General features: G+C 50.1%; 11 protein-coding genes across 11 annotated transcripts; 7 read left to right on the top strand and 4 right to left on the bottom strand.

The window, feature by feature from the left end:
- Positions 1 to 96: 96 nt before the first annotated feature.
- LTR84_007977 (uncharacterized protein) lies at positions 97 to 927 on the bottom strand (the record flags this gene model as incomplete). The annotated part of the gene is made up of 2 exons (XM_064851528.1): positions 97 to 805; positions 869 to 927. 2 exons carry the CDS (start codon positions 925 to 927, stop codon positions 97 to 99), a joined length of 768 nt encoding a protein of 255 aa, XP_064710531.1.
- A 2,590-nt stretch (positions 928 to 3,517) lies between these two features.
- LTR84_007976 (uncharacterized protein) lies at positions 3,518 to 4,846 on the top strand (the record flags this gene model as incomplete). Its single annotated transcript, XM_064851527.1, has 1 exon — positions 3,518 to 4,846. The coding sequence occupies one exon, from the start codon at positions 3,518 to 3,520 to the stop codon at positions 4,844 to 4,846; it is 1,329 nt and encodes a 442-aa protein (XP_064710530.1).
- Positions 4,847 to 8,273: 3,427 nt separating this feature from the next.
- LTR84_007975 (uncharacterized protein) lies at positions 8,274 to 10,200 on the top strand (the record flags this gene model as incomplete). Its single annotated transcript, XM_064851526.1, has 3 exons — positions 8,274 to 8,454; positions 8,512 to 8,589; positions 8,639 to 10,200. The coding sequence occupies 3 exons, from the start codon at positions 8,274 to 8,276 to the stop codon at positions 10,198 to 10,200; spliced, it is 1,821 nt and encodes a 606-aa protein (XP_064710529.1).
- A 639-nt stretch (positions 10,201 to 10,839) lies between these two features.
- Positions 10,840 to 11,645, top strand: LTR84_007974 (uncharacterized protein; the record flags this gene model as incomplete). Its single annotated transcript, XM_064851525.1, has 3 exons — positions 10,840 to 10,902; positions 10,975 to 11,067; positions 11,115 to 11,645. The coding sequence occupies 3 exons, from the start codon at positions 10,840 to 10,842 to the stop codon at positions 11,643 to 11,645; spliced, it is 687 nt and encodes a 228-aa protein (XP_064710528.1).
- Positions 11,646 to 12,082: 437 nt separating this feature from the next.
- LTR84_007973 (uncharacterized protein) lies at positions 12,083 to 13,545 on the top strand (the record flags this gene model as incomplete). The annotated part of the gene is made up of 2 exons (XM_064851524.1): positions 12,083 to 12,211; positions 12,274 to 13,545. The coding sequence occupies 2 exons, from the start codon at positions 12,083 to 12,085 to the stop codon at positions 13,543 to 13,545; spliced, it is 1,401 nt and encodes a 466-aa protein (XP_064710527.1).
- Positions 13,546 to 13,945: 400 nt separating this feature from the next.
- LTR84_007972 (uncharacterized protein) lies at positions 13,946 to 15,611 on the bottom strand (the record flags this gene model as incomplete). Its single annotated transcript, XM_064851523.1, has 2 exons — positions 13,946 to 15,380; positions 15,454 to 15,611. The coding sequence occupies 2 exons, from the start codon at positions 15,609 to 15,611 to the stop codon at positions 13,946 to 13,948; spliced, it is 1,593 nt and encodes a 530-aa protein (XP_064710526.1).
- A 919-nt stretch (positions 15,612 to 16,530) lies between these two features.
- Positions 16,531 to 17,428, top strand: LTR84_007971 (uncharacterized protein; the record flags this gene model as incomplete). The annotated part of the gene is made up of 3 exons (XM_064851522.1): positions 16,531 to 16,603; positions 16,720 to 17,121; positions 17,235 to 17,428. 3 exons carry the CDS (start codon positions 16,531 to 16,533, stop codon positions 17,426 to 17,428), a joined length of 669 nt encoding a protein of 222 aa, XP_064710525.1.
- Positions 17,429 to 17,925: 497 nt separating this feature from the next.
- YOP1 (ER membrane protein DP1/Yop1) lies at positions 17,926 to 18,670 on the bottom strand (the record flags this gene model as incomplete). The annotated part of the gene is made up of 4 exons (XM_064851521.1): positions 17,926 to 18,104; positions 18,160 to 18,223; positions 18,283 to 18,498; positions 18,620 to 18,670. 4 exons carry the CDS (start codon positions 18,668 to 18,670, stop codon positions 17,926 to 17,928), a joined length of 510 nt encoding a protein of 169 aa, XP_064710524.1.
- Positions 18,671 to 19,584: 914 nt separating this feature from the next.
- Positions 19,585 to 22,465, top strand: LTR84_007969 (uncharacterized protein; the record flags this gene model as incomplete). Its single annotated transcript, XM_064851520.1, has 2 exons — positions 19,585 to 20,297; positions 20,347 to 22,465. 2 exons carry the CDS (start codon positions 19,585 to 19,587, stop codon positions 22,463 to 22,465), a joined length of 2,832 nt encoding a protein of 943 aa, XP_064710523.1.
- Positions 22,466 to 23,221: 756 nt separating this feature from the next.
- LTR84_007968 (uncharacterized protein) lies at positions 23,222 to 24,976 on the top strand (the record flags this gene model as incomplete). The annotated part of the gene is made up of 1 exon (XM_064851519.1): positions 23,222 to 24,976. One exon carries the CDS (start codon positions 23,222 to 23,224, stop codon positions 24,974 to 24,976), a length of 1,755 nt encoding a protein of 584 aa, XP_064710522.1.
- A 91-nt stretch (positions 24,977 to 25,067) lies between these two features.
- Positions 25,068 to 27,270, bottom strand: LTR84_007967 (uncharacterized protein; the record flags this gene model as incomplete). The annotated part of the gene is made up of 4 exons (XM_064851518.1): positions 25,068 to 25,491; positions 25,605 to 26,396; positions 26,449 to 26,606; positions 26,662 to 27,270. The coding sequence occupies 4 exons, from the start codon at positions 27,268 to 27,270 to the stop codon at positions 25,068 to 25,070; spliced, it is 1,983 nt and encodes a 660-aa protein (XP_064710521.1).
- Positions 27,271 to 27,362: the final 92 nt, after the last annotated feature.

Here is a 27,362-nt window from a genome sequence, read left to right as displayed (position 1 = left end):
GAATGATCAAACACGGTGGTATCTAAACGGAGAGACCAGAGAATGGACCGATTGCATCATAAGCTGCATTGCTGCTGTGTCTATTCATTGACTCTGTTATGGTTCGATTCTGTTCCAGTCGAGTTGATATCTTCCCTCGGCAACCTCATACTGTCGCAACGCCTCGACCACCTTGTCTGTACTACTGACTTCCACCAGGATGTTTGCCAATCCTGGACTAATGAAACCCTCTCTGACGCTGTTCCTGACCAGTTCTAACAGACCGTCCCAATACCCATTGATATTGACCACAATAATTGGGATCTTGTGAATGCCCAACTGGTTCCACGTGACCATCTCCATGACTTCTTCCATTGTGCCATAGCCCCCTGCCAACGCAACGAAGCCAGATCCTGGTCCTCCAGCCTCAACCGAATGAGCCATCATTCGCTTGCGAGTGTGCATGTCCGGAACGATCGTTGTGCCGCCAAACTCGGACTTGGGGACGATCCAGGCATCGGGGTCCTCGTTACTGTCGATTCTTTCCAATTCCGCTTCACTCATGGTACGTTCAGCTTCCTTGGCCGAGTGACGACTAGTTGAGCCTCGGGTCGTGGCGTCCTTCTCTGAGCGGATCAAAGCGCGTGGGATGATGCCTTGCACCGAGTCAGGACCGGATAGCGACACAATCGTCTTGGCCAATTCGCCCATCACGCCCATAGTTCCTCCGCCATAAACGAGCTTGTAACCTGCCTCTGAAAGGTGCTTCCCCAGCGTGCGGGCAGATTCAAGGTGTGCTGGGTTGAGACCTGGAGAGGATCCACAGCTGGTGAGAAGCTTGTTAGTGGGATGGCGGATATATAAACAACGAAAGATATTGGGCTCTTACAAGACACACACCACCGGCTTCTTCTCTCCAGATGTCAATTCTCCTTGGGGTACGGACATTGCTGCCGATCTAGTTTTGCGCTGGACGCTAAACGGGGCTTGAAATTGTAATTATTTGAAGTCGAGTCCAAACCTGCGCAGAAACAACGAAAATAGCTGCTTGTATTTCTCAGATCTTCGCACTTGGCCGCACGATTCACGCAAATGTGAGTTTACACGACGCTGAACTTCACACAAGTTTCACAGTCTGGAATAAAATGAATGTTGGACAGAGTGAAGCAGAAGTTTTGGGCATCGGTGTCTTCAGTACTCACTAACCGCAACGTGTCGAGCATACAATCGATGGATTGGTCTATGACTCAAAAACATGACGTTGCAGCGCCCCATAGGCGGGAGAACCGCACCGCACTGGCACAGCGTTGACAAGTGTGTCCATATATCGGGGCTCGCCGAGGCATCAAACAAGCAACTTGAAGGCGAAGGCGAAGAAGATATGAGTCAGGCATACTCAAGTAGTGTAGAATCGAGAATCATTCTGCTTCACTGGAGGAATATGAAACACATATCTTTTTCAGATACCTACTTAGGTATGCAGGCCCTGCCTTCCCCAGCTTGACGGAAGTGCAAGCCCGGGTACCGAGGTAGCATTCCGACGTGTGCACTGGACTGCCCAGGTGCCCTCCAGTTGGAATGGGACTCGTTTTACGATTACCCGCTGGAGTACGAATACGTCGATGGCGATGGCGACCAAGCACATGACTCTGACAGTGCGGCGACAGGGCCGTCTTTAGGTTAGGCACTGTGAGATGCTTCAGTGCGGTGCCAGTGGTTCTTTGTTTCTGTGCTTCTGATGCACTTGCCTGTTTCTATCACTGCAAGTACGGGCAGTAGGCAGGCAGGGTTCCCGCCCCAGCATGTACGGGGCGGCGCAGTAGGCCAAAAGAACCGTACAACCAACCCTCAAGGTTGACTTTTGACTCCCGAGTCCTACACTGGCGCTGATGGCCCTTTGAGATGTTTAGGGTTACCATCGCTTATTAAAAGATTCCTCCATTTCTCATCAGTCTTGGCTTTCTTATGATAGTGAGCTGCCTACACTTGAGGCCATCGCCCAGGTGTGGCAGTTTCCGTTCCGCGAACCTTCCACTGTTCAGATGTCTAACAAGTTAACAAGTGCCTCGAGGATTCTTCCCTCGCCCTTCTCCGTACACCTTCTTCAAGCACCGGTTTCTCGGAACTTTCTCATCTACTCAGGCTCTGGAATCTGCCCGCTCAGTCCAACTAAGCGAAGCATGTGTTGGCTGGACCTTGGATACGAGAACCTTACAAACTTTAGCACTCCTCTTATGCCTGGGTTATTCGTATCAAGCTGATCTTGGCCCTCTCCAAACTTTTTGCCCTTCTTCTTTTCCGAGGTTGACGAGATAAGGTGTTTGAAGGCGCAATCCCGCTCTCATCACTGGCCATTTTTTTTCCTTCCCAGGTTTCCTTTCCTCCCGCCCCTGTCCCATTGGATTGACCACGGCTCGCATCAGCCTAGAGCCAAGTCGCAATATGCGCCGGGTAGCTATTGAGTTAGTCGAATATCGGGCTTTGCCCGTCCAGAAATGGCTCTAGTCCATTTGTCCATCAACCCAAATATACCATGCCATCCGTGCACCAATAGCGTCTCATCGCCCCTCCCAGCAGCTGAAAAAAAGGTACCCCGCTTCACTGTAGGGCTGTCCAAGTTACCGTCAGCACTTCTGTGAGGGCAGCGTTCGAGGCAACATGCAGATACGCAGATACAACTCACCGACACTGGCTGCATGTCATCCTAGCTTCCCTTGGAGCTGCTGCCATGCCTCGGGTTCTGACAGTACACAAGAACTGTCCGTCCCGCTCACTCAGCCTCTTCTTTTTCTTTTTTTCGCGTTTCCTCCCACAGCCTGATTCTTTGATAGAGCTCGCCGTCAGGTTCAAGTTGAGAAGATCAATCCTGGTTCTGCTCTGCGCGCTTTGCGCTGCACCAGTCAGCTTCTCCAACCATGGCCACCACCGAGTCCACCACCACCGATTTGCTAACCACCACAACCACCACACCTATTTCAACGACCACCACAACAACTAGTCCGACAACGACGACCACGACTACCTCGCCGACAACGACAACTACGACTTCAACCACCACTAGTCCGACCACCACTAGTCCGACCACCTCGACTACTACCTCAACCAGTAAGTACTTGCTGTCGGGCCATGTGCTCAACGTCCTGTTTCAGCCTTGCAAGCACCATTTTGCCTGGAATCAGTTGTATAACTCTTGAGCTGTGGCAGCTACCTCAAGTTCCACTACAACATCCACTTCCACATCTACCACTTCCTCCAGCACCACCATCAGCACCACCCCAACAACATCAAGTACTACACAGTCAAGTATTCTACCCTCTCTTATCTTCGTTTTTGCGAACATTCCCAGCGGCTCATGCTTATACCACCCATTGCACTGCAGCCACTACTACTACACTGCCTCCCCCTACAACATCAACAACAACTACCACTACCCCCCCGCCGCCGCCTACCACCACAACGAGTGAGTATTCAACGGCACCTAGTCTTTCATTCCCCGACGTAGCTTTTTTCATCCTTTTCCTTCTAAGCGTTCCTGATTATGAATGCTTTCCCAGCTTCTCCCTCTACTACTACCACTACTACCACTACCACTACAACTTCCCCTCCACCCCCTCCAACTTCGTCTTCCAGCACTACCACATCTATTCCTCCACCCCCTCCAACATCATCCAGCGAAACCAGTTCAATCCCAATAACAAGTTCAGCTCCGCCAGTCACTACTACAACGACGACTCCGCCGCCTCCGCCAACTACATCTTCGGAGCCACCTCCGCCACCTCCATCGTCAACCACTGAAAAGACCACGACCACCACAACCGAAAAGCCAGTTGTGATCACTACTAGTAGCGCAGTAATTCAGTACTCAACTCACACCTCGTTCGTTACAGAGGTCCTCCAAAGCACGGAAAATGGTGTTGCCGTGTTTTCGACTGTGACCTCAGTGGTGGTTGCCGAGATCCCAACTGCAACTACAAATGTTGCTGTTTCGTACACGAGTACTCCAGGAACTACACCAAGTGTTCTTCCGCAACCAAACAATGGTGGCGGTAGCAGTGGTCTATCCACGGGTGCTAAAGCAGGAATTGGTGCTGGTGTAGGCATACTCGTGCTTGCAGCCGCTATTTTTGGTGGTTGGTATAGCTGGTATATGAGGCGCCGAAGAAGGCGAAGCTCACTTGATACAAGTGATCGATATACGGCTACACCCAGCATGGGTGAATATGGTGGCCCTATTGGTGGCAGTGCCGCAGCTTCAGGGCTAGGTGCTCTAGGTGCTGCAGCTTATTCAGATCGCTCAGACAGGAGATCGGAATTACCTTCCCCTCCTCCAGCACGATCGCCTCCACCTCGGTCAGCCGATCGACTTCTCCCTGGAGCTGCAGCAATTCGATCCTGGAACTCTGGCTCGCCCCCGCCTCAACAGGACTCTTCCCACATGTCCGTATCAGATGCAAGCGAGTATTCGCAAGGCGGGAACACGCATCAGACCGTCGGAACAGCAGGATTCGCCAATCTGAATGAATTACACGAGGACCAGCGAAACGTCTACCAACTTCCAGATGATCAGCGAAATGTCTATCAACTTCCAGACGATCAACGGAACATTCACCAACTTCCAGATGACCAAGTCATGCCAGCGTCAGCGCATCAGCGCCATCTCTCTGGTGGGTCCGGTGGCTTCAACTCATACCAGCAAGATGGGTATCAATCAGGTCCTGTTTCTAACCAAGACTCATATGAGCTACCAAGTGGAAGCCCGCCATCGAGCTATCGTGGTACGGATCGTGAAGTTCCACTCCATCAAAGGCAGCCTTCTGATAGGGTACCCATCCGTCCGGGACATTTCTCCCCATCACATAATTTTTAATGCTACGTAAAATGAATATAATGCATTTCAATCTAAAATCATCAAGTATGGCTGTATTCGCAAGAGGTTATTACAAGAGCTAAATTTACATTTAAGCTTTGCTCGTAAAGCCGTCAGGTCAAAGTCACCATCGATTACAAGTGGCCCAAGCTTCTACATACTCGTAGGGATAAGTAGAATTGTGATTTCGTGGCTTCGGCAAAGGAGGTCCAAGCTTAGTATATATCGTTCTAGACTTTTCTCAATGCAACCACACGAGTCTAAATCCAGGGCGAAAGCGTAGCTTCCATCACAAGCAGAGTTCCAGTGAACCATACACTATTGGAAAGAGCACTGTCGAACAAGTGCAGTGCCATACTAAGGTTCATCTATTCAACCGCATCTAAGATGTGCTTTCAAATGCGGTTGTGTCCACCAAGAGTAGAACATTTTGGTCCAGCGGCTCGGTCATTCAGCTGTACACATCGACCAACGTACCACGTAATGGGTAGAACAGCTATATGCAGCGTTCCAGCAATGACAGCGTTTTTCAGTAACGCTCCATCTGCCGTAGATACGTCACCGATTCTTCTCTGCGTTGTTTCTAGGCTAGACGACCTGCTAGGAATGGCGAAAAAAGGGCATGGGACATTCCATGGCAATAGTGCAGCTGTGGCGACATCCAAGATTATGTCGCTGGATCTGCGGCGAGAGCAAATGAGTACACCCGGCTTTCAGAAGGCTGCAGGATTCAGTTGATTTTCTGTCCCATCCCGATACCAAGGTCGAGAAGAACGAGGAATCCTTACTGTTAGCGAACTTTGCGACGACAACTGATGTCGAGGCACATCTCCGGCTTCCTCATATGTCATTCCAAGAATGCAGAATAAAGGACTGGTGGCCCAAGCATGAATCTCCCTGATTGCCCGAATAAAGATAACATCAGTAGGGTGCTTCCCGCCTACGATGTCGATGATTTGGCAAAGCAGACAGAGCCACTCGATACCAACTCCTTTAATTACCTATTCGAGACACCTCGCCTACTATATCTGGGATTTCATCACCCAGCAAAGACCGAAAAATCATTTTAGCGTGACAGTGGCCCCTAGATATACTGGATTCAGTACCAAGGATTACCGTGTTGGACACTTCACGAGCCAGCAAAGGTCGAACAGTCATTTTAGCGCCCGACCCCTAGATTTACCACATGAGGTTCAAGTCTCTTCTTATCTGGGCTTTCCGTATCACAGCAAAGGTAGAAGGGGCCGCCAAAACCAACATTGGCCACAGCCGGGCCTCGAGAGCATCATTGGCTTGCAGCGCCGCCATCGGATGGTTTATTTCCTGCTTGGGCTTTTCGTGACCCAGCAGTGATAGGATCTGGTGACGATCACGGACCAAGACTTGGCTGACCTGGAACATGGCTTTCTCACTTAATCTGTTTGTGCCCAATTCATTGACTTGCTGGGTCACCCAGATGTCTTGCCCGAAGACACTCACATACGAGAGACACTTCTGTTCTAAAATTCATTACCATAGCTTCCAAGGACCTGAGTGCGAGGTAGTCAGTCCTAGTAATGTTTGGAAACCGGGACTGCAAGTACAGGAACGTCTACCGAAGTTGCACCGAACCCCTCAAACTTCACAGCCTCGCCCGGTCAGGGTCTTCATTGTAGCTGCATGTGCTGACTGAGCTCCGAGTCATGCTTGTCTCAGGGTTTACGAGTCTCATAACGAAATCAACACGTGCGTGTCTATGGATGACTTCACAGTCTGGGTTTTCCTCAGTGGCTCACGTTGAATTTTCTTGGAGAGGGAGTATCCAAGACTGCGTGCTTGACAGTCTATCGACCTTGAACACTCGAAAGATGCGTTATATATCTCTCGTGCGGCGCGCGGTCTACATGGATACTGCGTATACCTTGGTCAAGGTCTGACACCGTAGTTGACAGCAGGCCCAAATCTAGCCAGCTCATCTAGAGAATTGCAACAGCTGTGCCTCTGCAGCCAATTGACTCCCGGCCATGTCATGCTGTTGCCCACCTCTCCCGAGAGCGTGGTGTGTCGTCGTATTGTTCACAGACATTCGCTGAACAGATATGGTACGTTCAACTATGAATGAGAGCCTCATGCGGATTTGATTCCTGCGAACCACCACTAGCCAGCTCTATTCAGTCTTAGCTAGGAAGAGTCTGCACTTCAATGGTAGCTAACATTGTGCATCAAAGTTGGACATGAAAGTGGCACGTAGACAATGATGTGTCATCGATCTTCCTGTTGGTTTCAGTGACAGACTGTACTTTCACAATGAAGTTGCATGTGTCATCCATTTGGTGTGTTGCTTCCACCAATCCGTCTCTTCCCGCGCAGTTTTATGTTTGAGTTCTGAGTGTGCTCAGCTTTCAAAAGTCCTTGTAAATAGGCTTCCCGATCACATGAGTCTGCGTGTAACAAGCTCGTTAACTCTAGGCTTTCATGATCTTTCAGGGTTGACTGGACCCCTCTTTTGGCCCTGGTGATAGTGAACATGGCAGGCAAGGTGTTCTTTCACTCAATGTTCCTTCCTGTAAACACACCACATTCTTGTCATCAAGAGGCAGGGCCTGAAGGTGATGCCTATGTCTCACACTTGTGTGAGTCCGGAGGCTTGGTGATTGCCCGGATATCCCGCAGTGAATGGTAGATCGAATTCTCATATTTAAGAAAGCTGTCTCATGTAATTTCGGACGGAGTTAGAAGCAATCCATACTTACATTACTCGTCCTCAAATGCTTGCCAACTGCTGCAGAGTGGACAACTATTCTCCTCTTCGAATGAATGCAACTGTGGAATGAGAATGCAGCTCGTAGCATTGTCCGAGCCACGAGACATAGATATTAATCTGCGTCGTCTGATACGCAAGAATCCTCGCCTTTCGTGCTGGAGCCCTCCATCGCCGCGGCGACTGACCATTTCCCATCGTCAATAACGCCGCTAGGGTCCTGCCGAGACTCTGTGAGACCCCGTACAGGTCTTCTTTGATCTCTCACTCTGACTTTACTAAAAGATCATCTTGGGTTTGGTGAGGATTGGACACTTTCCCTCCTGTTAGGGGGCTGGTGTGGTCACCAAGCTCGCCTCTGTGGTCAAGACAGAGCATAAGCCAATATCAATCGTCTTCCCACTGTGATTGTTTCACAGACATTCTTCCAGAGTTGCAGAACATCAGGGAGTCATTGCCTTGGACAAAGAGCCCCTCACAGAGCCTCTCAACAAGCAGAACCTACCTTGCCAGCCTGGAGGCTAGATTTTCCTGGACAGAGAACAACGGATACATACAGCCCACCTTGGTCTCGACAATCTCAAAAGAGAGCCAAAAAATCTCGCAGGTAAGTCCATTCTTACCTGGGTCAAATCCTCGTTGTCTGACATACCTCATCAGTCGTCTTCGGTGAGCAATCTGATAATTATGGCCCAGCCTAGCAAGTCTTCCTCCACGTCCAAGGACAAGTATGGATATTCCAAGGAGTTTTTGCAGAATCAAACAATGCATGTCAACCATCCCAAGGACTTGTTTGGATTCACAAATTTCCAGACGGGAATCTTTCAGTACCCGGAGTCGTATGAGCGTACCAAGCACGTTGAACAAGGTAAATTGATGGCGTTCTATGATTGGAATTCCACAGTCGAGCTGACCTCTTCGATAGAGTTAGATGTGCCCGAGTCCGGAGAAGAGCGAGAGCAAGAACATGCGGTGGTTGAGACCAGACTCATGACCTCGAAAGGTAAGCAGGAGCGATTTCTTATGCGAGAACCATGACTGATAGTCCATAGGCGAGACTGCAGCGAAAGCAATTATGGGACGCATCGTCAATGACAAGCCATTTGACAACGGTAAGTTTCGTACAAACACGATCGGTCTATACCGGTATCTGACTGATAGTATCTCAGAATCGAAGAGCAAACGCGACTCGGACGAGATCACATCGAATGAAGATGCAAATAAGATGCCCCCACCTGTAACACCCCGTCGAGTCCGATTCGATGAAACCGTGCGAACTCAGGTCATTCCTGCTCGCTTGAATCCAGACCGTGCCGAACACCGCTTGTCGCAGATTAGGTCCGAAGCCAGAGGTCCACGTGTTCAAGAGAATGTAACTGGAGTTAAAAATGGCCCAAAGGTTCTCACTGCGCGTCCACGGCAGGGTATGGGAATCCCAGAGACTCTGCAACCCACTGTAGTAGCGCTCGCACAGTCCAGAGCTCAGATTGCTCGAGAGGTTGCATGGTCCAGAGCTCAAGTCGCTCGAGGAAACGAGGCTACAATTCGACGAGCTCAAATTGCTCGAGAAAACGAAGCTGAAATTCGACATGGCGGCGAGGAGGCACTCGCTGCTCGAGAAAATGCAGCTAGAATTTTGCTATCACTCGCTGCTCAGCAACGCGCCCTTGAACCTCGTGCCGCCCATACAGCTATTCTCCCTGAATTCGTGCGCATCGTACGAGCAGATCATTACATGAGGATCACGCATACTACTCCAATCGTCCACATAAACGAGCAGAAGTTCGTGCAGTTGGATGACCATCACTTAGTCCCAGCCTGGACCGATCCTCGACTTGTTGTCGGAGATAATACAACCATTCGAGAACGTCGAAACGCGAACTGGGACGGGGAGAAGAAAGATGGCCGTCCACGTGTCCTCTGCTACCTATTTCCATTTGGTGCTTGGGAGTTCACACCGGAATTGAATCGACCAAAGAAACCACCACTGGCCTTTGAACCCGAGATCCATCACGGCCACATTGTGATCAATGGCAGGGATAAGGCTTTGAAGGCGTCTGTCCTTATGCCTGTGAGGTGCAGCACAGATATCGAAGGATGGGAAATGGAAGCGTTGTACCGTTATGATACCAACCTTTGCCACCAAGATTTTATTGATCGAATGGTCGCAAATCTCCCCGCGGGCAAATCTATTCCCACCATAGGTACTCTCAACCACCGTCGACGTCGCGATCGATTGAAGATGAGGGTAATACCATGGCCGACCCCAAATCACCTCAGCTATTCCGACCAGCAGATTTTCAAGGAGCTAGGTCATGTGGGAGTGCGTCAAAATATCACCTGGAACCTACTTGATTTGACTAAGGAACAAATCGAGATGCACACCGCAATTACATACGGGGGTCACCTCGAGCGGTCTGGAGGGAAAGCGCAGGACTATGAGACGAGGGTGACTAAATTCCGTGAGAACCTGAGGCTGGTTCGGAGTCAATACGCCGATAATACTGAGGAAGTTCGCTTGGTTTTGGCTAATATCTCCATCGGATTGCGGTCGATGGGACATCAGTTCAGGATTGAGGAGTGGGCGCCAGGTGTGTTTTGGCCCGGTTACTAGGTAGTTGGTAATAGCGAGCTGCAGCGGGTGAGAGATTTCCTGGATTCTGGATGGAGCTGAATCAGGGGCAAAGTGAGATGCGTTGAATAGGAGAAATTGAACACTTTAACCTGGTGGCCGCCGAGATAAGATACGTGCGTGAACAAGTCCGGACTGGTGATTGGAAAAATGCATCATCGTTGTTCCTCAGACGAACGCTGGTCGCACAGTGGTAATCGATGTAATCTCGATAAAAGGTCTCTTTCTGCGGCCTTTCGTCAACAGAGGTCAGGCGAGCACTCATTCAGGAGAGGTGATCTTCCAGAGTTGACTGCCATCATGCCAAACTGTGCTGTGGAACATCGTGCCCTTCCCAATCTGAAACATCGATGGTAGTAGTCTGGAAGGACGGTCTTCCCAGTGAGGTGTGATGTTGAGAGCGTGAACCAGAGCCACAATCCCATCCACCGGGTAAACATCGGGACTACGTCATCTATGTGGTGACATTCTTTTGTTCCTGCGGTTGATTGATCGATGGCATTGGGAACTCTCTGACAGAGTCATGCAATGTTAGGTGCCAGACCACAGCGTCGCACTCTACAGCTACTACACAATCTCCGGAGCGGCAGTCTTCATCAGACACAGTCGCAAGTGTCCAAGATGGCCGACAAAATGTCCACACTATCCCCACGGGATGCCAAAGTCACCTCGATCGAACCCATGGTGAGCCTTTTTTTGGTGACATAGGCTGGTTGCGCCGGGCCATGTCATGGCTGATCACTGCAAGAAACCCAGAACCTTGACCAGGCCAGATGGATCACACTGAAGAAAATCAGCTACAAAGATCCTTCGGGCAAGGAGAGATCATGGGAGTCCGCAGAAAGACAGGTGAGGACGAGAACCATCATTCAGATAACAGTTTTGATACGTTCCAGACAAGAGCCAAGAACAGCACTGTCGATGCAGTGGGTGTGGTGGCCATTCTACATGATCCCAAGTCCTCCAAAGGCCCATCGATGCTCCTCCAAAAGCAGTTCCGTCCACCTGTCGACAAAGTCACGATCGAAGTCCCATCGGGATTGATCGACGAGGGGGAAGATCCCGCCACTGCAGCGATACGAGAACTCAAAGAAGAAACAGGCTACATTGCCACCATACCCGGAGATGCGAAGGCAGCAGAAGGATTCGTCATGTTCAATGATCCGGGATTCTGCAACACCAACACTAAAATGATCTTTGTCGAGGTTGACATGACAGATCCTCGAAATCAGGAAGGCAACCTCAAGCCGGAGATGGAAGAAGGTGAATATATCGAGAGCTTCAGCATCCCGTTGGACAATCTATGGAATGAACTGGAGCAATTGGAGAATGATGGATATGCTATTGATGCTCGTGTTGGGACTTTGGCACAGGGTATGGAGGTGGCCAAGAAATGGAAGCAGGTCTTGGATAAACGACCCTCATGATACCTCTGCATGCTACCATTGAAGTCTCGCAGATAGAAAGGACAGGCGATTATTCTCATGCTGGCTAGGAAGCACATCAAAGCAATTCAATGCTTGTTGTAAATTCCCCATTTGGGGACTTATTCCAGGAACACTAAACCTTTTTCATACATTTTCATCGGAGAATTTAATGATTCGTGCCAAATGATTCGCCCCGTACAAAAAAGCATCAACCCAAATGAGATGGAAAGACAACAGATGACATCTGTCCCTTCAAGTCGGCTACCCCCCGGCCCATGTCGCATGGCTGCTGTTTCACCCCACTCCGCTGACTTGACGAGTTTACCATAAGGACCTGCTACTGAATAACCGTCTCCGGCATTCACACAGAAAATCCAATGGCCTAGTTCAGCGAGCAAGCTACAGCCACAAAGATACACTTATACAATAACAGCAATATGGAGTCCCTATCAGAACCTATTCCCATGGGGGGACACTGGACCTCGATGTTTTCCGAAGGCGAGGATCTGACATGGCGACTGATACCCTACATACTTGTCTGGGCTGCCTTCGGTTTGGTATTCCTCGTACGCAGTCCTCTCCAGCTGTCACAAAAGAGACACATTACTAAACCGCTCTCGATCTCCAGATATGGCTATTCATTACACTCTTCGTGCCGGAGCCACGGAAACCCTTGCCCTCAGAGAAAACTTTCACAACCATAGAGGCCACAGGTAGCGTAACAGCGCCGGAGCCGTTACCCTGCTGGTACGACAACCTCTCACGGCGGATCAATGCAGCGAGGAAAAAGCAGGAGCAGGGGGGTGGGGATTCAAAGCCACATGAGAAGGAGTCCGATCTTGAGAGCGAGATCGAGCCGGCCGAACTCTTCATGACACTCGTCGTGCCTGCGTATAACGAGGAACACAGACTTACAGGCATGCTGGAGGAGGCGGTCAACTTTCTCGAAAATGCATACGGGACAGGAAAGGGCAGCACTGGACCGGGAGATATCATTGAAATCACAGAAGACACAGAATCCACAACCACATCCACGCCCACAGGCAAGACAACAAGACGGCGGAAAGCCAATGGCACTTCCACGTCGACGTCGACGTCAACATCCAAATCCTCAACTTCCACCCCGTCCACCTCCACCTCCAAACCCACTCTCCCATCCAGCGCCACCAAAGGCTGGGAAATCCTGCTCATCGACGACGGATCAACGGACAAAACGCTGGAAATCGCGCAGGAGTTCTCGCGCGTGCACATCCTCCCCAAACAACCGCGGCGCGCCTCGGGGCCTTGGACACACCGGTCAGAAACCGCGGTGAAGATCCCCGCCGGGTCAATCCGGATGGTGTCACTGGCGCAGAACCGGGGCAAAGGCGGGGCGGTGACGCACGGGATGCGACACGCACGCGGCGCATACGTGGTATTCGCGGACGCGGACGGCGCGAGCGACATCGCGGACCTGGGGAAACTCGTGACGGCGTGCCAGGAAGCCGAGGACGGTCGCGGCCGAGCCGTCGCGGTGGGATCGCGCGCGCATCTCGTCGGCTCCGCCGCCGTCGTCCAGCGCTCCGCCCTGCGTAACTTCCTCATGCACTCGTTCCACCTGCTGCTGCGCCTGATGACGCCGCCCGCGACCGCGCGCATCCGCGACACTCAGTGCGGGTTTAAGCTGTTCTCGCGTGCGACCCTACCGTTCATCGTGCCCCACATGCATATGGACGGTTGGATCTTCGATGTCGAGATGCTCATGCTCGCCGAGTTTGCCGGCATCCCCGTCGTCGAGGTCCCCGTGGGCTGGAGGGAGGTGGTCGGCTCCAAGTTGAATGTCGTCAAGGATAGTGTCGGCATGGCTTGGGGTTTGGCGCTTTTGAGGCTCTGTTGGGGGGTCGGCATCTATAGACGTTGAAAAGCGATTTGCTATAAGGATATGGATCTTGGGACTGCGGGACAGGGAACGGGTTGGAAATCACATATGGAATGGTGGTTTGACGTGCGAACCTAAGTAAACAGCTCACGATTAGGTAGATGGCATTTGAAGTATACCCCTGCCCGCAGATGGCATAAACTTTTGGCTTACTGCTATGAATTGTGGTTCAATTGCTACGAATTTATACGCAACCCGTCTGATTCCTCTCCATCTTCCAGAGTGTAGCATAAATAGTATAAGGTGATGACGCCTCGTGTGTTTATTGATTCGTCTAAATCTCACCAAGAGAAATCAATCTCAACGGAATTATCTGTTTCTTTTACTCTATCACTACAAGAAAGCCGAAGCCAACCTTTGTCACCTCATATAATCCAATATATCATCTCGTAGATATGGCTGAGCCTGAAATCCTCTCCCACGCACTCTCCAACTTGCTTTCAATCATCTCATCCACGGGTTCTGTGCCCACCTCACTGACACCAACGCCACTTGATGCCTTGATCGAGCTTTCGCCCGAGCGTGACTGGTGGTCTTCAATGTTTTGGTCTAAGTTACTGGCGTAGATCACAGCCGCAAAAGCTTCCAGCTCCCGCACTTCAGCTTCCGCGGTGGACACGTACTCATTGGGGGGATTGTTTCCGTTGCCTATCGCATGCGCTTGACGGGTAAATACGGCCAGAAGATTGGCCAGCTTCACTCTGGGTTCTCCTGGCACGACTGTGACTGCCGAGTCAAGTTCCTGAATGCGAGGGTGTGGTATATTTGAGAGTGAGGAAGAAGGTGATTGTGGTTGATGTTGTGGATATGCCTTAGGGATGATGCGGCTGTCGATGAGATGTGAGAACATGGATCCGAGGAGTAATGAATGAATTCTGGTAAAGGTGGGAGAATCGATCAGGTCCGCTGTTTCATCCAATAATAGGCGCAGAGGCCCTGTGGATGTGTCCACATAAGAGCCTGCACCATGATCCAGAAGGTCGCCGGAAGAGTGACCTGGAGATGAAGGTGGTGGAGTGATGACACCCGATTCCACCAGTACGGCTTCTTCCTCTTCTCGGGGTGGTAGGACGTAGGGGAGCCATCGAGTAGCATATCTCTGCTCCTCGGTGTTGCCCTCCACGTGCTTCCGAACAGAAAGAACCAAGTCGCTCAGCCTTGCAGCAGTGATGCCTTCACTGGGGGAAATATTTGCAAACACCTCTTCTACAGCTGTTCGCACTCTGGCCATGATCTGTGCATATCCTCTATGCAACAGGTACCAGGAGAAGGTCAGATATCTCCGATTGGTTTCGAAATCGTTGCCGAAACCGGTGCCTGCACCTCCGTTATCATGATCTTCGAGAGAAATAGAGTTGGCCCGGCCTGGAGGAGGTGGCTGGGTTAGGGAGATGACGGACGATAAGTAATTGAGACGACCCAACAGGTTCAGTTGAATCCGAGTCAGGACAATGAGAAGAGACAAGCTGTAGATTAAGGTAAAAGCTCTGGTGATAGAGGTGACCTTGACTTCGGTCCATAGTTGTGCTTTGGTCCTTCTCGGTAATGATGAAGGTTGGCCAGTGATCTGACTGGTGTGGGCGAAACTGGTGGTTTGGAAACTGGATAGACTTGCATTATCGCCATCCTGTATACTCGAAGCCTCCGACTTTCCTTCTCCTGAAGCACGTGCCAGCCTTTCGGCCTTCTTCTGTTGTAATTCATGAGTCAATTGCTCGACTGGGAGTTCTTCCAGGATATTCTCAGTCAGTGTGGGTAGGAGTGCGAGGACAGTGATTGTACAATCCGTTTGGTTTTGTTCGAAGCGCCGCCGGATGCTGAAAGACGATTAGTTAGACTGGGAGAAGCGGATATGAACGCAGGGAAGAATTGGATGTTGATTAGGCGTACTTCTCTTTCGCTATCCTGTCCATCTGCATGCGCTCTCTGGCTTCATTGATCTTGCCCAGGACATACTGACCAGCGAGATATGTGACACCTATGGCGCCAGCACCAATGGCAATACCATTGCGATTCCGCCTGAGCCAGCGTCGTGTGGCTGATATCATCTTGATTCAAGTATGAAGTATTCAAAAGAGCAGGCTGGGGCTCTATGATGATGAGGTGTCTGCAGACAAGGACATGACCGCAGGCAAAGAGATGAATTGTCACAAAGTCGAGTAGTGGTGCATCGACAGGTGACTCGGTGGACTGTTATAGGGCGAGAGAGAAGGTGTGAAATACGCGATGGGGAATGTTCACTTTTGGTATTCCTGATGACATTGACAAAATTCGGGAACCAAATGGGTTGGCGATGCCTCGGCTGTGTTGAAGAGACCTGAGATGGAGTCAGGCACGGAGGAGGAGCAGTGGTGATTGAGATAGGAGCATGCCCGCAGGAATAATCAGATGGTTGGGGTTTGTGAGGTCAGTGCCTGAGGGGTGGTCTCCGTAGCCAGTCCAAGGTACCTGCTCCCAAAGTAATGCCACCACATGAGTTTAACTAATCGAGTTCTCCTTAGGCGTAAACCACTCATTCATTAGGTATCTAGATGCCTATAAGGATCCGAGGGACGTCACCTGTAACTCGTTCCAAGAATTACTCGGTACACACCTGCATTGCAGCCACCGATTCTGCATGGACCCCACCATCAAGTCTCCATCTCCTGGACACCACAACTTACCAAGTCAATCTCGCTGACCGACCAACTCCCTTGATTCTGCCTATATACAACTCGTCACCGTCCACATTCTGCCTCAGCGCAGCGAGCCCAAAAAGGGTCTATCACAAGCGAGTCATGATCTGAACAACTTCTCAAACACGGGCGCCACTCTGCTGGCTGCTCAATTGCCTACAACCGATCACTCATTTCGTCCCCATCAACAACCACCCTATTCTCGGGTTCCTTCCACCCGCCAGAAAAGACCCTCGTGCAACCTGTATATATACACTTCCGCTGTCCTCCTCACCTCCCCAGATCCCACACCATGGATCCCGGTCAGCACGAGTATATATTGGAAGTATTCGCCGACCAGACCTTTGTGAAGGACATCGTCAAAGGTAGAGACGCACCCCACTCCCCCCTCCTCCTCAGTTATCCCCCTTCGGCGGATAGTGAACCTCCCTATACAAAAAAATAATACAGTGAGTTAAACAATTTCTTTGTTTGTCACCAGGAGTCCTCCATACGATTTTCTTCCACCGATACTTCCCACCCATCAGGCCGACACTATACTCGCCGACCGCCTCGTCCTCACACAGTACATCATCTCACACGGCGCAATCGCTGCCCATCCCACTCCCCTCGATTCTCGACCCGCCCGAGATCTCAACGGCCATCGACTCCCATACCGCGCTGCTGGTCTCACAGCTGACGTCCCCGACCTCGTCCAATTCCGGCCCTGGCGGTTCGAGGGGCGAGATCGTTGTCCGCTTCTTCGATCGCAAACGCCGCCGCACAGGCATCACCACAGGCTGGCTGGGCCGTTTGGGGGGCGGAGGCGGCCAGACGGACGAGGAGGTCTGTTGGGAGGAATGGTGCGTTCAGGTTGTCGTGGCTCGGCCGCGCAGTGAGGCAGGTGAGTTGAGTTTTCGTCTAACCTACAAAGACACCCATCCTTCAACCATCGACAATGAATGGTTGTTCTATTCTTGCACTGGCTGACGATGAATATTCGTCATCCGAATACAGACCGCATTAAAGTGAGAAGAGCCATGGAGTCGTCTCTACAGAAGACGGCTATGAAGATCGTCGCCATTGTAAATAGGGATAAGGATCATATCCCTCCCATTACCACCAGTGATCAGAACCCTTTCCCATACCGGATTGCCGTCAATCCTAAGCAAACAGAAAACGTGGAACGTGGATTTGGTGGCTGGAATTGAATCGGAAAAAAAGTTGTGGGAAATTATGGAGATTCTGCCTCTGATACAGATTATCATTGTTTCCTACTAGTAGCCCAACTCAGAATTACCAACCAGCAAAGGAGACCGGATACTCTCCGGCTCTGACGCCTGTCCAAATTTCTACTAGCAATAAACAATACTCAATCCAACCATGTTTCGGCTCTTCGACCTCTGGGTCTTCGTGCTGTAACGTTGCCTTGCTTGTTTCACAAATGAAGCGGTCTATGGTGCAAATTCACAAAATCTCTCCCGCCATCCTCACCTGATCATTATCCATACGGCTTTGTGTTGTCGTGCCATGTCGACCTGCACTTGGTCTCCACAGCTTTCTTTGGGTCGTTCATGTTGTACTGTCATGACATATTCATAATCGTTGCAACCATGCTTGACATTCGGACTTGCGAGATAGGTCGGCTCAAGAGTCGAAGATGTTTTTCAATTCTCGCACAAAGCCCTTGTACTCGTGTTTGATGCGCTTACTGGCTTTTCAGAGCCGCATCGGCTTTGCCTCGCAAATCGGCCGAAGCATTGCCGGTGCTGCTGAAAAAGCGGGAGAAGACAGGCTGGAGGAAGGATCGGAAGACAATCTGGGCGCCATTGGTAACGGGAAGAGCCATCCACAAGATCAGGATGAACTTGAAGGTGTAGTAGAAGGCTAGACAATGTGTGAGTAGAGAATTAGATGAGTATGTGGAAACAGGTAAGCATACGGAACCAGTATACGGCGTTGATCAGGCTCTCAAAGACATTGAGGAAGGCATACACGACCCAGTACTAAACAGTTGTCAGTTCCAGAGGAGATTTTATGATTCAATGTGGGATAGAAAACGCACCGTCAACCATTGCGTGTCATCAACCTTGCTGGTGCTGAACAAGGCTTCCAATGAGTAGTAGCCGGGAAGGATGAATCCAGCGAAGTTGACTAGAAACTCGCCGCCAATGTTGAAGAAGACCAAGAAGAAGTAGAGACCGACTAAGCCGAGAAAGACGTAGACCTTGGGAACATTGGTCTGCTTCTCGAAGTTGTTGAGCGCAGGATATTTGGAAAGCTGCAAGTTGAATGATTAGCTTGGAGTGCAATAGGATTCGTGGTTTGAAGACGGAGTGTGATGGGAGTCGACGGTAGATTCGGTGTAGAGCTTGCAACCTAAATGACATGTGCACACTTACTTCCTTATCGATCTGCGAGATCTGATGTTGAGCTCGGTCCTGGAAAGACATTTTGAGATCGGATAGAGATGATAATCTTGGAGATCAAGTAGTGGTGGGATTGTGAGATGAATTACGCTGGTGAGATGGATATGATCTGGTGTTGAAGAGTTGGTAATGTGGGATGAAATGTGGACAGATTGGAAAGTGGAAAGGCGGATGCAGTAGTGGAAGGAGCCTGAGGAGGTGACGTTTGAGCTCGACTGCACTTCCAGTTGTGCGATTGACGATTGTTGGGCGGCAGGTGAGGGTCCTTGTCTCGATGCTTCACCCACTTGGGAACGACCTCAAGGTTAGTCCCAAAAGGTTTTGTGAGGTGGCATCCCACTGCGTCCCCCTCCTGAAACATGGCGGGCAGTGATTGCACTGACTCTGCAATACAGGTACAGCTTGGATGACGTAAGTCTCACGTGATTCACAATCCTCACGGCGTGGAACAACAACTACCCGAGCCGAGCTTGGCTTGGCGACCCGAACGTTGCCTGGGCGATCGAACAACAATCCGCATAGTACTCGATTCATCAAACCATCTTGGACAGCCACCAGACGTCGCGTAAACTGCTACGACCAAGCATTAGAGTCTTTGACAAAACTCCACGAGTGCCACCAGTACCACCAGTGGGACTCTTCATCACCTTCGTCGACCTTTCATCGCCTCATCGGTACCGGCACCTCCCAGCAACGTATCAACACGTCTGCATCTGCGTATCCCGCACCCTCACCGATCACCACCACTGAATTCCTGCTTCAATGGCAACCCGTGGATGACGATAACCGCTACACGCAGGACAAAGCACCAGCCATTCTTCTTCAACGGAAAAGTGAAGCTGCTCATCTCCGCGATCCACTAAGCTTGGACTACGACCAGCTCATTGGAGTTGTTTGTTTTTCACCTTGACAGCAGGCTAGGCTGCGCACAGTTCATGATGGCGCAAACACCCGACAAGATGGAGGGAGCTATAGAACCTCCAAACGATGTCCATACAAACAAATCGTCGTCACATAAAGAAAATCGTCGTCCAAAATCTCGCGGTTCTACGACAAGCTCAACTACCGTCGCATCGGCGAGTAATTTTCCACCTGCTCAGCAGCAGCAGCGTCAACAACAGCATCCCGACGACCCGACAATGCCTCTCGATCAGCACCCCTTCTATATTCAGCATGGCCACCACCCAGCGTCTGCTATATACGGTCCGAATCCAGAAGAAATGCTGCTTCATTATCAACATAACATCGCAGCTGTACAAATGCAACAACAAACTTTGAACCAAGCCAATGGCTTACCACAGCATGATATGCGACCCATTTCCCAACAGGGCTTCCCAGATATGCAACACTTCCCTGTGCAGTATCCTCATGGCATACCCCAATATGCTGTCCCTCCACCCCATATGCATCAAATGCGCCATCAGTCTGAGCAATTCGAAGGTTCTCCTGCCCCAGAAGATTCGAATACTGAGAATGGTGGAGCGAAGCGACGGAAAGGAACCGCCTCAAGCGTTGCCAACGACCAAGAGCTACGCAGACTTCTTGCCCAATATCAAGGAAAATCTTTGAAAGAAGTGGCTGCTGAAGTTCAGAGGAATGAGGGTGCAGGTGGCAAATCTGAAAAGGCCAAGCAGGTCTTTGCAATGCTTTGGTATGTATTTCATGGCTTGTTGGGAATTGCCCAAATTAATCATCTCCAGGCTCCAAGAAAATTGCGAGCGATCGTCAAATTCCGTTCGTAGAGACCGTGTCTTCACACGCTACACAGAGCGCTGTGGTAATGAGCGCGTTCCTACTCTCAACCCAGCATCCTTTGGCAAGCTTGTACGGATTATCTTCCCAAACGTCCAGACCAGAAGACTGGGTGTGCGTGGCGAATCGAAATATCATTACGTCGATCTATCACTCATTCAGGACGACGAAGATCGTCAATACGTCCCTGCTCCATATGAGAGGCCTGGGACTGCTAACGGAGGCCTACACGTCAGAACGAATTCTGCTGCAGATGCGAGCAAAATCTTTCGTGCCCACGTCTCGCCACCAATTGAGCGCCCAATGTCGCGAGCAACAATGGAGACAGCTGATTTCCCTGCTCCTAGCGCTGCATTCTTACCCAAGGAAGATACGACTGAGCGACCTGTTGAGCCCGAATCGAGAGACCTCGTCAAGGAAAAGATCGACTGCAAGCATGCAAACACTCCCACAATCAGATTTCCAATCAAGACCATGCACGCCAATACGGTCGCCGCTTTGCCATCTCTAAGACCAAATCTCCCCGCGTCTATAGCGACTTATCTTGCAATGCCCTCGACTAATTCCCTCTCACAACTATCGACTTCGTCTCAAGACACTCTAATCGAACTTCCGGACATCCACGCATATCTCACGGAAACGAACTATGACCATACTATTGCAGAGGCGTTATTTCACCTGTATCGTTCTTACTGTATTGACGTTATCGATGCGTTCAGAAAATGTAAGGAAAAGCCTTTCTTCAACCACCACTCGGCTTTCAATGGCAAGATGACAGTCCCTGTTTCGAAATTATTCTCAATGGAGTGTCTTGCACCCTGGATCCAAGAATGCGACATGCGGATGTACAAACAAATTGTGCGATTTATTGCTCCCCTGGCTGTCCAAAACGTCCCAGATATGGTATGGAATGTATTTGAACGAATTGGCGCCAAGCTCGTTACCCACTTGATATCTGCTTTCGAGGAGAAGTGTCCGCTTCACGTCGTTGTTGCAAAAGCCGTTCCTGCGGCGAGATTTGCACATTTGTTAAAGAAGCTCAAAGGTGCGAATGCTGCTACACTGCAGCTGAGCCATATGCTAGAGGATACACAACAACGAACGCAAATGTGGTTGGATCTCATGGCGATGGTTGATCCCGATCGATTGGTGGAAGAAAGCATGCCTCCACCTGAGAGTTTGATGAAGATGCAAGCCATGCTGAAGGAAGACATGCGGCCACTGATCTCACCTATGGATGGTGAGTTAGTACGTGCTGCCGAGGACGATCCCACAAGTGCATATGCAACTTTCCTCAAGGAACAATTCGACTATGAAACAGGAATATTACCAGCAGAAAGTGATGAGGATCCAATTCCGCTACTCGAAAGATGGATCAAATGGTTGGAACACCTACCACAGATTTTCAGCGCTCATCACCCCCAATGCATGGTTGATTGGCATACACGATTATGGAGAAGTGTTATGATGCAGATAGGTCAAGCAGGCGCCCACAGCTACCAATCTTGGTGGTTCGTGGAGTCCTTTACAACTCAGATGCTGAACTGGATGACTGAAATGGAAGGACTGCTTATGGAAGAGAAAGCTCAGAGCGCTGCAGATGACAAGGAACGAGAGAAATCAAAGGAAGTCACGATCCGAGCAGAACCATTTGAGAGCAAAAAGCGAAAGCGCTCCCGAGAGGATGACACAAGGAGTGCGATTGAGACAGCTGAGCTCGGAATCCCACATGCGAAGAAGGTCGACATAACCTCCAAGGAGTCGCCTGTTCTGCCCACCAACCGACCTGAGCAACCAATGAGCCATGAAGTGGATGACGATGAGACCGATGCAGAATTGGACGAGCTCAGTCGTGGTGGGCCACTGGACCTACCAAGTTTTCATACTGGTTTGAGCAGCCCCGTCAAAAGAGCACCTGGTGCGCATCCACATGACGATAGTGGCATCGATCTTGGACTCGACATAGACGCCGAGGCTGAAAAGGAGGCCAAGAAATTCAACAAGAGAGATTGGCTCCTTAGCAGCGATCCAGTCGATTCGCCAATTGGGCTGGGTGTCACGGTCTGACCTCGGATCACCATCTGCGTGCGTGAGATCGCGAGGCATAATGTGACTATAATACTGGGAGCATATTAATCTGGGGACTTGTCTGGAATTGGAGCATGTGGTGATGAGTGAACGACCTGAACGACGAGATAACGACTGGCAATGCCGATAAAATCTCGGGAAGGGGGACAATATCAGGACGGTTATAATTATACCTTTGGGTGCGGTGCTTGTCACTGCGAACTATTAATCGGGTTTGAGGTCGTTGAAGTGGTCTATACTTCATGTGGACGGTTTTTTGTTTGTTGTGTTTGATAACCCTAACATGGGCGGGTTCGATTTGAGCTAAAATTTGTGTACTTGCGTTCCATTTCTGGAACTTGAAAGTTAGCGATCAGAGTTGCACAGATGGTGAGGATGGTGGATGAGTATTCATTTTGTTTACATTCATTCCGTATTACTTTGTGGAAAGGAGCTCTCTGCTGCAGGTGGACAGTTTCAAATTCCACCAGAAAATAAACTTAAAGCTTGGCTCCGACTCGAAGAGTGTAGGAGACGAATGTGAACAACGTATCATCACCACGTGCATCACTACCCAGTTGTCCACATCTGGCATTTGTGGACAGTAACAGCTTCCATCGTTTCTTTAGATGCTTTTGAAAATTCTCTTGCGTGTCTAATAACTGTCTCCATTGCGTTGTATGTCGTGGAAATTTCCCTCTCCTCAAACCCAAAACATAGCATTCACCGTTCCAGAGACATCAACTAAGCTGTTCAATGGCGAAGAAAACCACCAAATCCGCGCTTGCTGCGAAGCAGTCCAAATCAGCTCCAGAGTCATCAAGGCAGCCAGGAACTTCATCGAAGGCTACCATCGCACCTGTCAGCTCAAAGCCACCGTCAATCTTCTCCAAACTTACCGACATTCGAGCTCAACGAACGTTTCAGCTGATTCTTCTTGCGGCGCTATCAGCGCCACTCTCACAGCTCAACTTGTCTCCAGTCTATGGTGCGATCCCTGCCGGTCTTTACCATCGATATGGAGTCATTGCATCTTTTCTACTTGCTGTTGGGATTCGGGGATATCTACCCAAAGCACTATCCAGATGGATCGCGACCTTCTCTTTCTGGATTCCAACTTTCCAATTTCTGCTGTTTCAATTGAGCTCGTCACTTGGGAATCCCGCTGGTCCAGTAATAACCGAGCTTCTGACAGTCTACCCACTCATCACTTCCTCTGTCTACATAGCTGTTGAGTACTTTGATGACCTATGCTACGGGACCACAAAGGCGCCTGCCGGAAACACGGTGCCTGCGATGGGACTATTTGTCCTCTTCACAGTCCTCCAGAGAGCCGCGAGAAGTACCATAGCCTCATTTAGCGGACCAGGCTTTCTCAGGTCCCGGGTAGGGTTGCAGCTGATCATTGGCATGTTGTATGCTATGGTTATTCCCAAAAGCCTTGTTTGGCCAGCCTTTCCCTCCGTCGTCATTACGATGATCGCCAATCCACATTGTACACTCACTAAAACTACTGAAGTTTTGAACAATACTCTGGGTCTCTACGATTACACCATCTTGGAACGTCAAGAGTCCATCACAGGATATATTTCTGTGCTTGAAGATAATCAGAAAGGTTTTCGAGTCATGAGATGCGATCATAGTCTGCTTGGCGGGGAATGGAAAATTGATTCAACTACAAAGGCCGCCAACAAGGTCGGCGATCCTATTTACAGTATTTTCACCATGCTAGAAGCTGTCCGTCTCGTTGAGCCCTCATCCACTAGTACCGAAAAAACGGCGTTGAACATTGGCTTAGGGGTCGGCACTGCGCCTTCAGCCATGATAGCTCATGGGATTAACACCACTATTCTAGAAATCGATCCCGTGGTACACGAATTCGCTGTCAAATACTTCAATTTGCCCTACAACCACAGCTACTATATTGGTGATGCTGTTGCTATTGTCGGTAGCTCTGTTGCCAATGCTCAATCGAAGCCAGAAACTTCTGAGGCCGAATCATACGACTACATCATCCATGATGTTTTCACAGGTGGTGCTGAGCCCGTCGAACTATTCACCGAGGAGTTTTTAGCTGGCCTCCATCTACTTCTCAAATCTGATGGAGTCATTGCAATAAATTATGCTGGAGACCTTTCGATGCCATCTGCATCTATAGTCTATCGAACGATTATTTCAGTATTTCCATCGTGCCGAGCATTCCGAGAAGAGGCCGCACCCGTCGCAGGCACCAAACAGGACGACTTCACCAACATGGTGTTTTTCTGTCGAAAGACTGACATCCCTGTCAACTTCCGAAAACCAGTCGAGACAGATTTTCTGGGCAGTCGCTTTCGGCGCGAGTATTTGATGCCGAAATACGAAATTCCATCTTCAGTCTTCGAGACCAAAGGCAGTGTTCTCAAAAATGGCAAGACGAAAGAACTGGAAAAATGGCAAGCGAAGAGCGCCATTGGTCACTGGCGAGTGATGAGAACAGTACTCCCAGATGCCATCTGGATCAATTGGTAGACTATGCACGTGCTCAATTACTCCAGAGCGGCTATGGCCACCCCTTTGGCCATAAAGGACTCGAATCGAGGAAGAGGAAACACGTCACCTTCTAGTGATTGTGCTTGGGTGCCGGCCACCGTTGTGCAACTCTCTGGAATTTCGGAGCATTCTTGAGCACCATTCCCTCGTTTAATTGTCCAACTTCCCTCCTGAATATATCCTGCCATGGCGTCTGGCTTTCTGGTACAGCATAACCACCTTTGGCTTCCAGCTCATCACGCCTCTTCTTCAGCTGATCATGTGGAATCAAGATATTGACCGTTCTCTTGTTGAGGTCGACTCGTAACCGATCACCATCCCTGAGAATTGCCAAGTTTCCACCAGCAGCCGCTTCTGGACTCGCATTTAGGATGGATGGTGAACCAGAGGTCCCTGATTGCCGTCCATCTCCTATGCAAGGAAGAGATGTTACTCCTTGTTTAATAATATACCCTGGAGCGTGCATATTAACGACTTCGGCCGCACCAGGATATCTAGAGAATCAAAAAGGTCAGCGTGCGTGTCCAGAATATCGGTAATCCAATTGATCTTTTCTCTGGAAAACCTCATTGTCTTCACCTCGATGAGCATTGAATGGTTCACTTACCCAAGGGGACCAACTCCACGAATTACGAGGATGGTCCTGCGGTCAATACCCGTTTTAGGATCGTCAATCCGCTCAATGAAATCCTCGCGTCCATCGAAAACCACAGCCTTGCACTCGAAGGCATTGGGGTCTTTAGGGTCCTCTAGAAATTCTTTCCGGAAGTCATCTGAGACCACAGATGTCTTCATGATGGCTGAGTCAAAAAGGTTGCCAGTCATATGGAGGAAGCCGGCGGATGTTTTCATAGGTTCCTGGTACGCCTTGATAGTTTGTCTATCCCACGTCTGCTTACCAGTCACATTTTCTCGAACTGTCTTGCCGTTGGCAGTCACAATATCTGCGTGCAACTTATTCTGCTGGAGTAGCTCAGCCATGATGGCAGGGAGGCCGCCGGCTTTATAGTACTCTTCGCAAAGCATTTCGCCTGCAGGCTGTACATTTAGTAGGAGGGGAATGTCGAAGCCAATAGTATCCCAGTCATTTAGATCAAGGGGTACACCAATATGCTTTGCTACGGCGTTGAGGTGAATCGGGGCATTAGTGCTCCCACCAATAGCACTGTTGACAATGATTGCGTTCTCAAATGCCTCTCTGGTCATGATGTCACTCGGTTTGCGGTCAGAGTGTACCATTTCCACGATTTGACGACCAGTTTTATATGCGCATTGCAGCCGTTCTCGATATGGGGCGGGAATTGCAGCTGAGCCAGGAAGCGCCATACCAAGAGCCTCGGCAAGAGCGTTCATGGTTGATGCTGTTCCCATTGTGTTGCAATGACCAGCCGAAGGAGTACTAGAGGATACATGAGTCGACCATATCTTCTCGTCAAGGAAGTACTACTTACCCAGAAGAAATCATCGCCATAAGAGTCTCGTCATCGATCTCTCCAGCGGCATGCATATCTCTAGCTTTCCACAATACCGTGCCAGAACCCATCTTGTCGTTGGAGCCGAGACGACCGTTCAACATGGGACCGACGTTAAGACATATCGATGGAATATTCTGAACGCAGGGGTTTAGCTAAGAGGGAATATTAAGTGCAAGAGCCGAAACTTACCACTGTGGCCGCTGCCATCAAGAAGGCAGGTGTCGTCTTATCACAACCCGTCAAGAGCACAACACCATCGAGAGGATAAGCGTGAAGCAGTTCAACGAGCCCCAAATAAGCCAAATTCCGGTCAAGCGTGGCAGTCGGTCTCCTCGAACTCTCTTGTATTGGATGCGTTGGAAACTCAAACGCAATCGCACCAGACGAGCGAATCCCCTCGCGCACTCGTTTCGCAAGCTGCAGGTGATATCGATTGCAAGGCGCCAGATCCGAGCCCGACTGCGCAATTCCGATAATGGGCTTCCCCGAGTTCAGCTCCTCGTGAGTAAGCCCATAGTTGAGATATCGATCCGTATACAGCGCGCACATCTCCTTATTCTCATCGGCGTTGAACCAGTACTCCGATCTCAACCTGGGTTTGGATCTGGGCTTGGTGGCTGTGCCGTTGGTGCTGGTTCCGACATCGAGATTTACAGACGCCAATTTTGACTCGAGCTCCTGTGTCCGTTTGCGTAAGGCTTCCAGCTCCAGCTTGTAGTCCTCGATGTCGCCAATGCCGTGTTGGTGTCCGTCACTTGGGCACGTGGCACAAGCTTCGGGCTCTTTTTGGCATGCCATTGTTTGTAGTTGTTGAAGATATAGATTGTGTTGATGTCGGTGGATCCTTTGCGCGCAATGTGTCTTTATGCAGAGAGACGCAATCCAAATTA

This window comes from Exophiala bonariae, assembly GCF_035927105.1.
Source record: "Exophiala bonariae strain CCFEE 5792 chromosome Unknown scaffold_3, whole genome shotgun sequence".
Taxonomy (NCBI): domain Eukaryota; kingdom Fungi; phylum Ascomycota; class Eurotiomycetes; order Chaetothyriales; family Herpotrichiellaceae; genus Exophiala; species Exophiala bonariae.
This window is presented reverse-complemented; position numbering and strand designations above follow the sequence as displayed.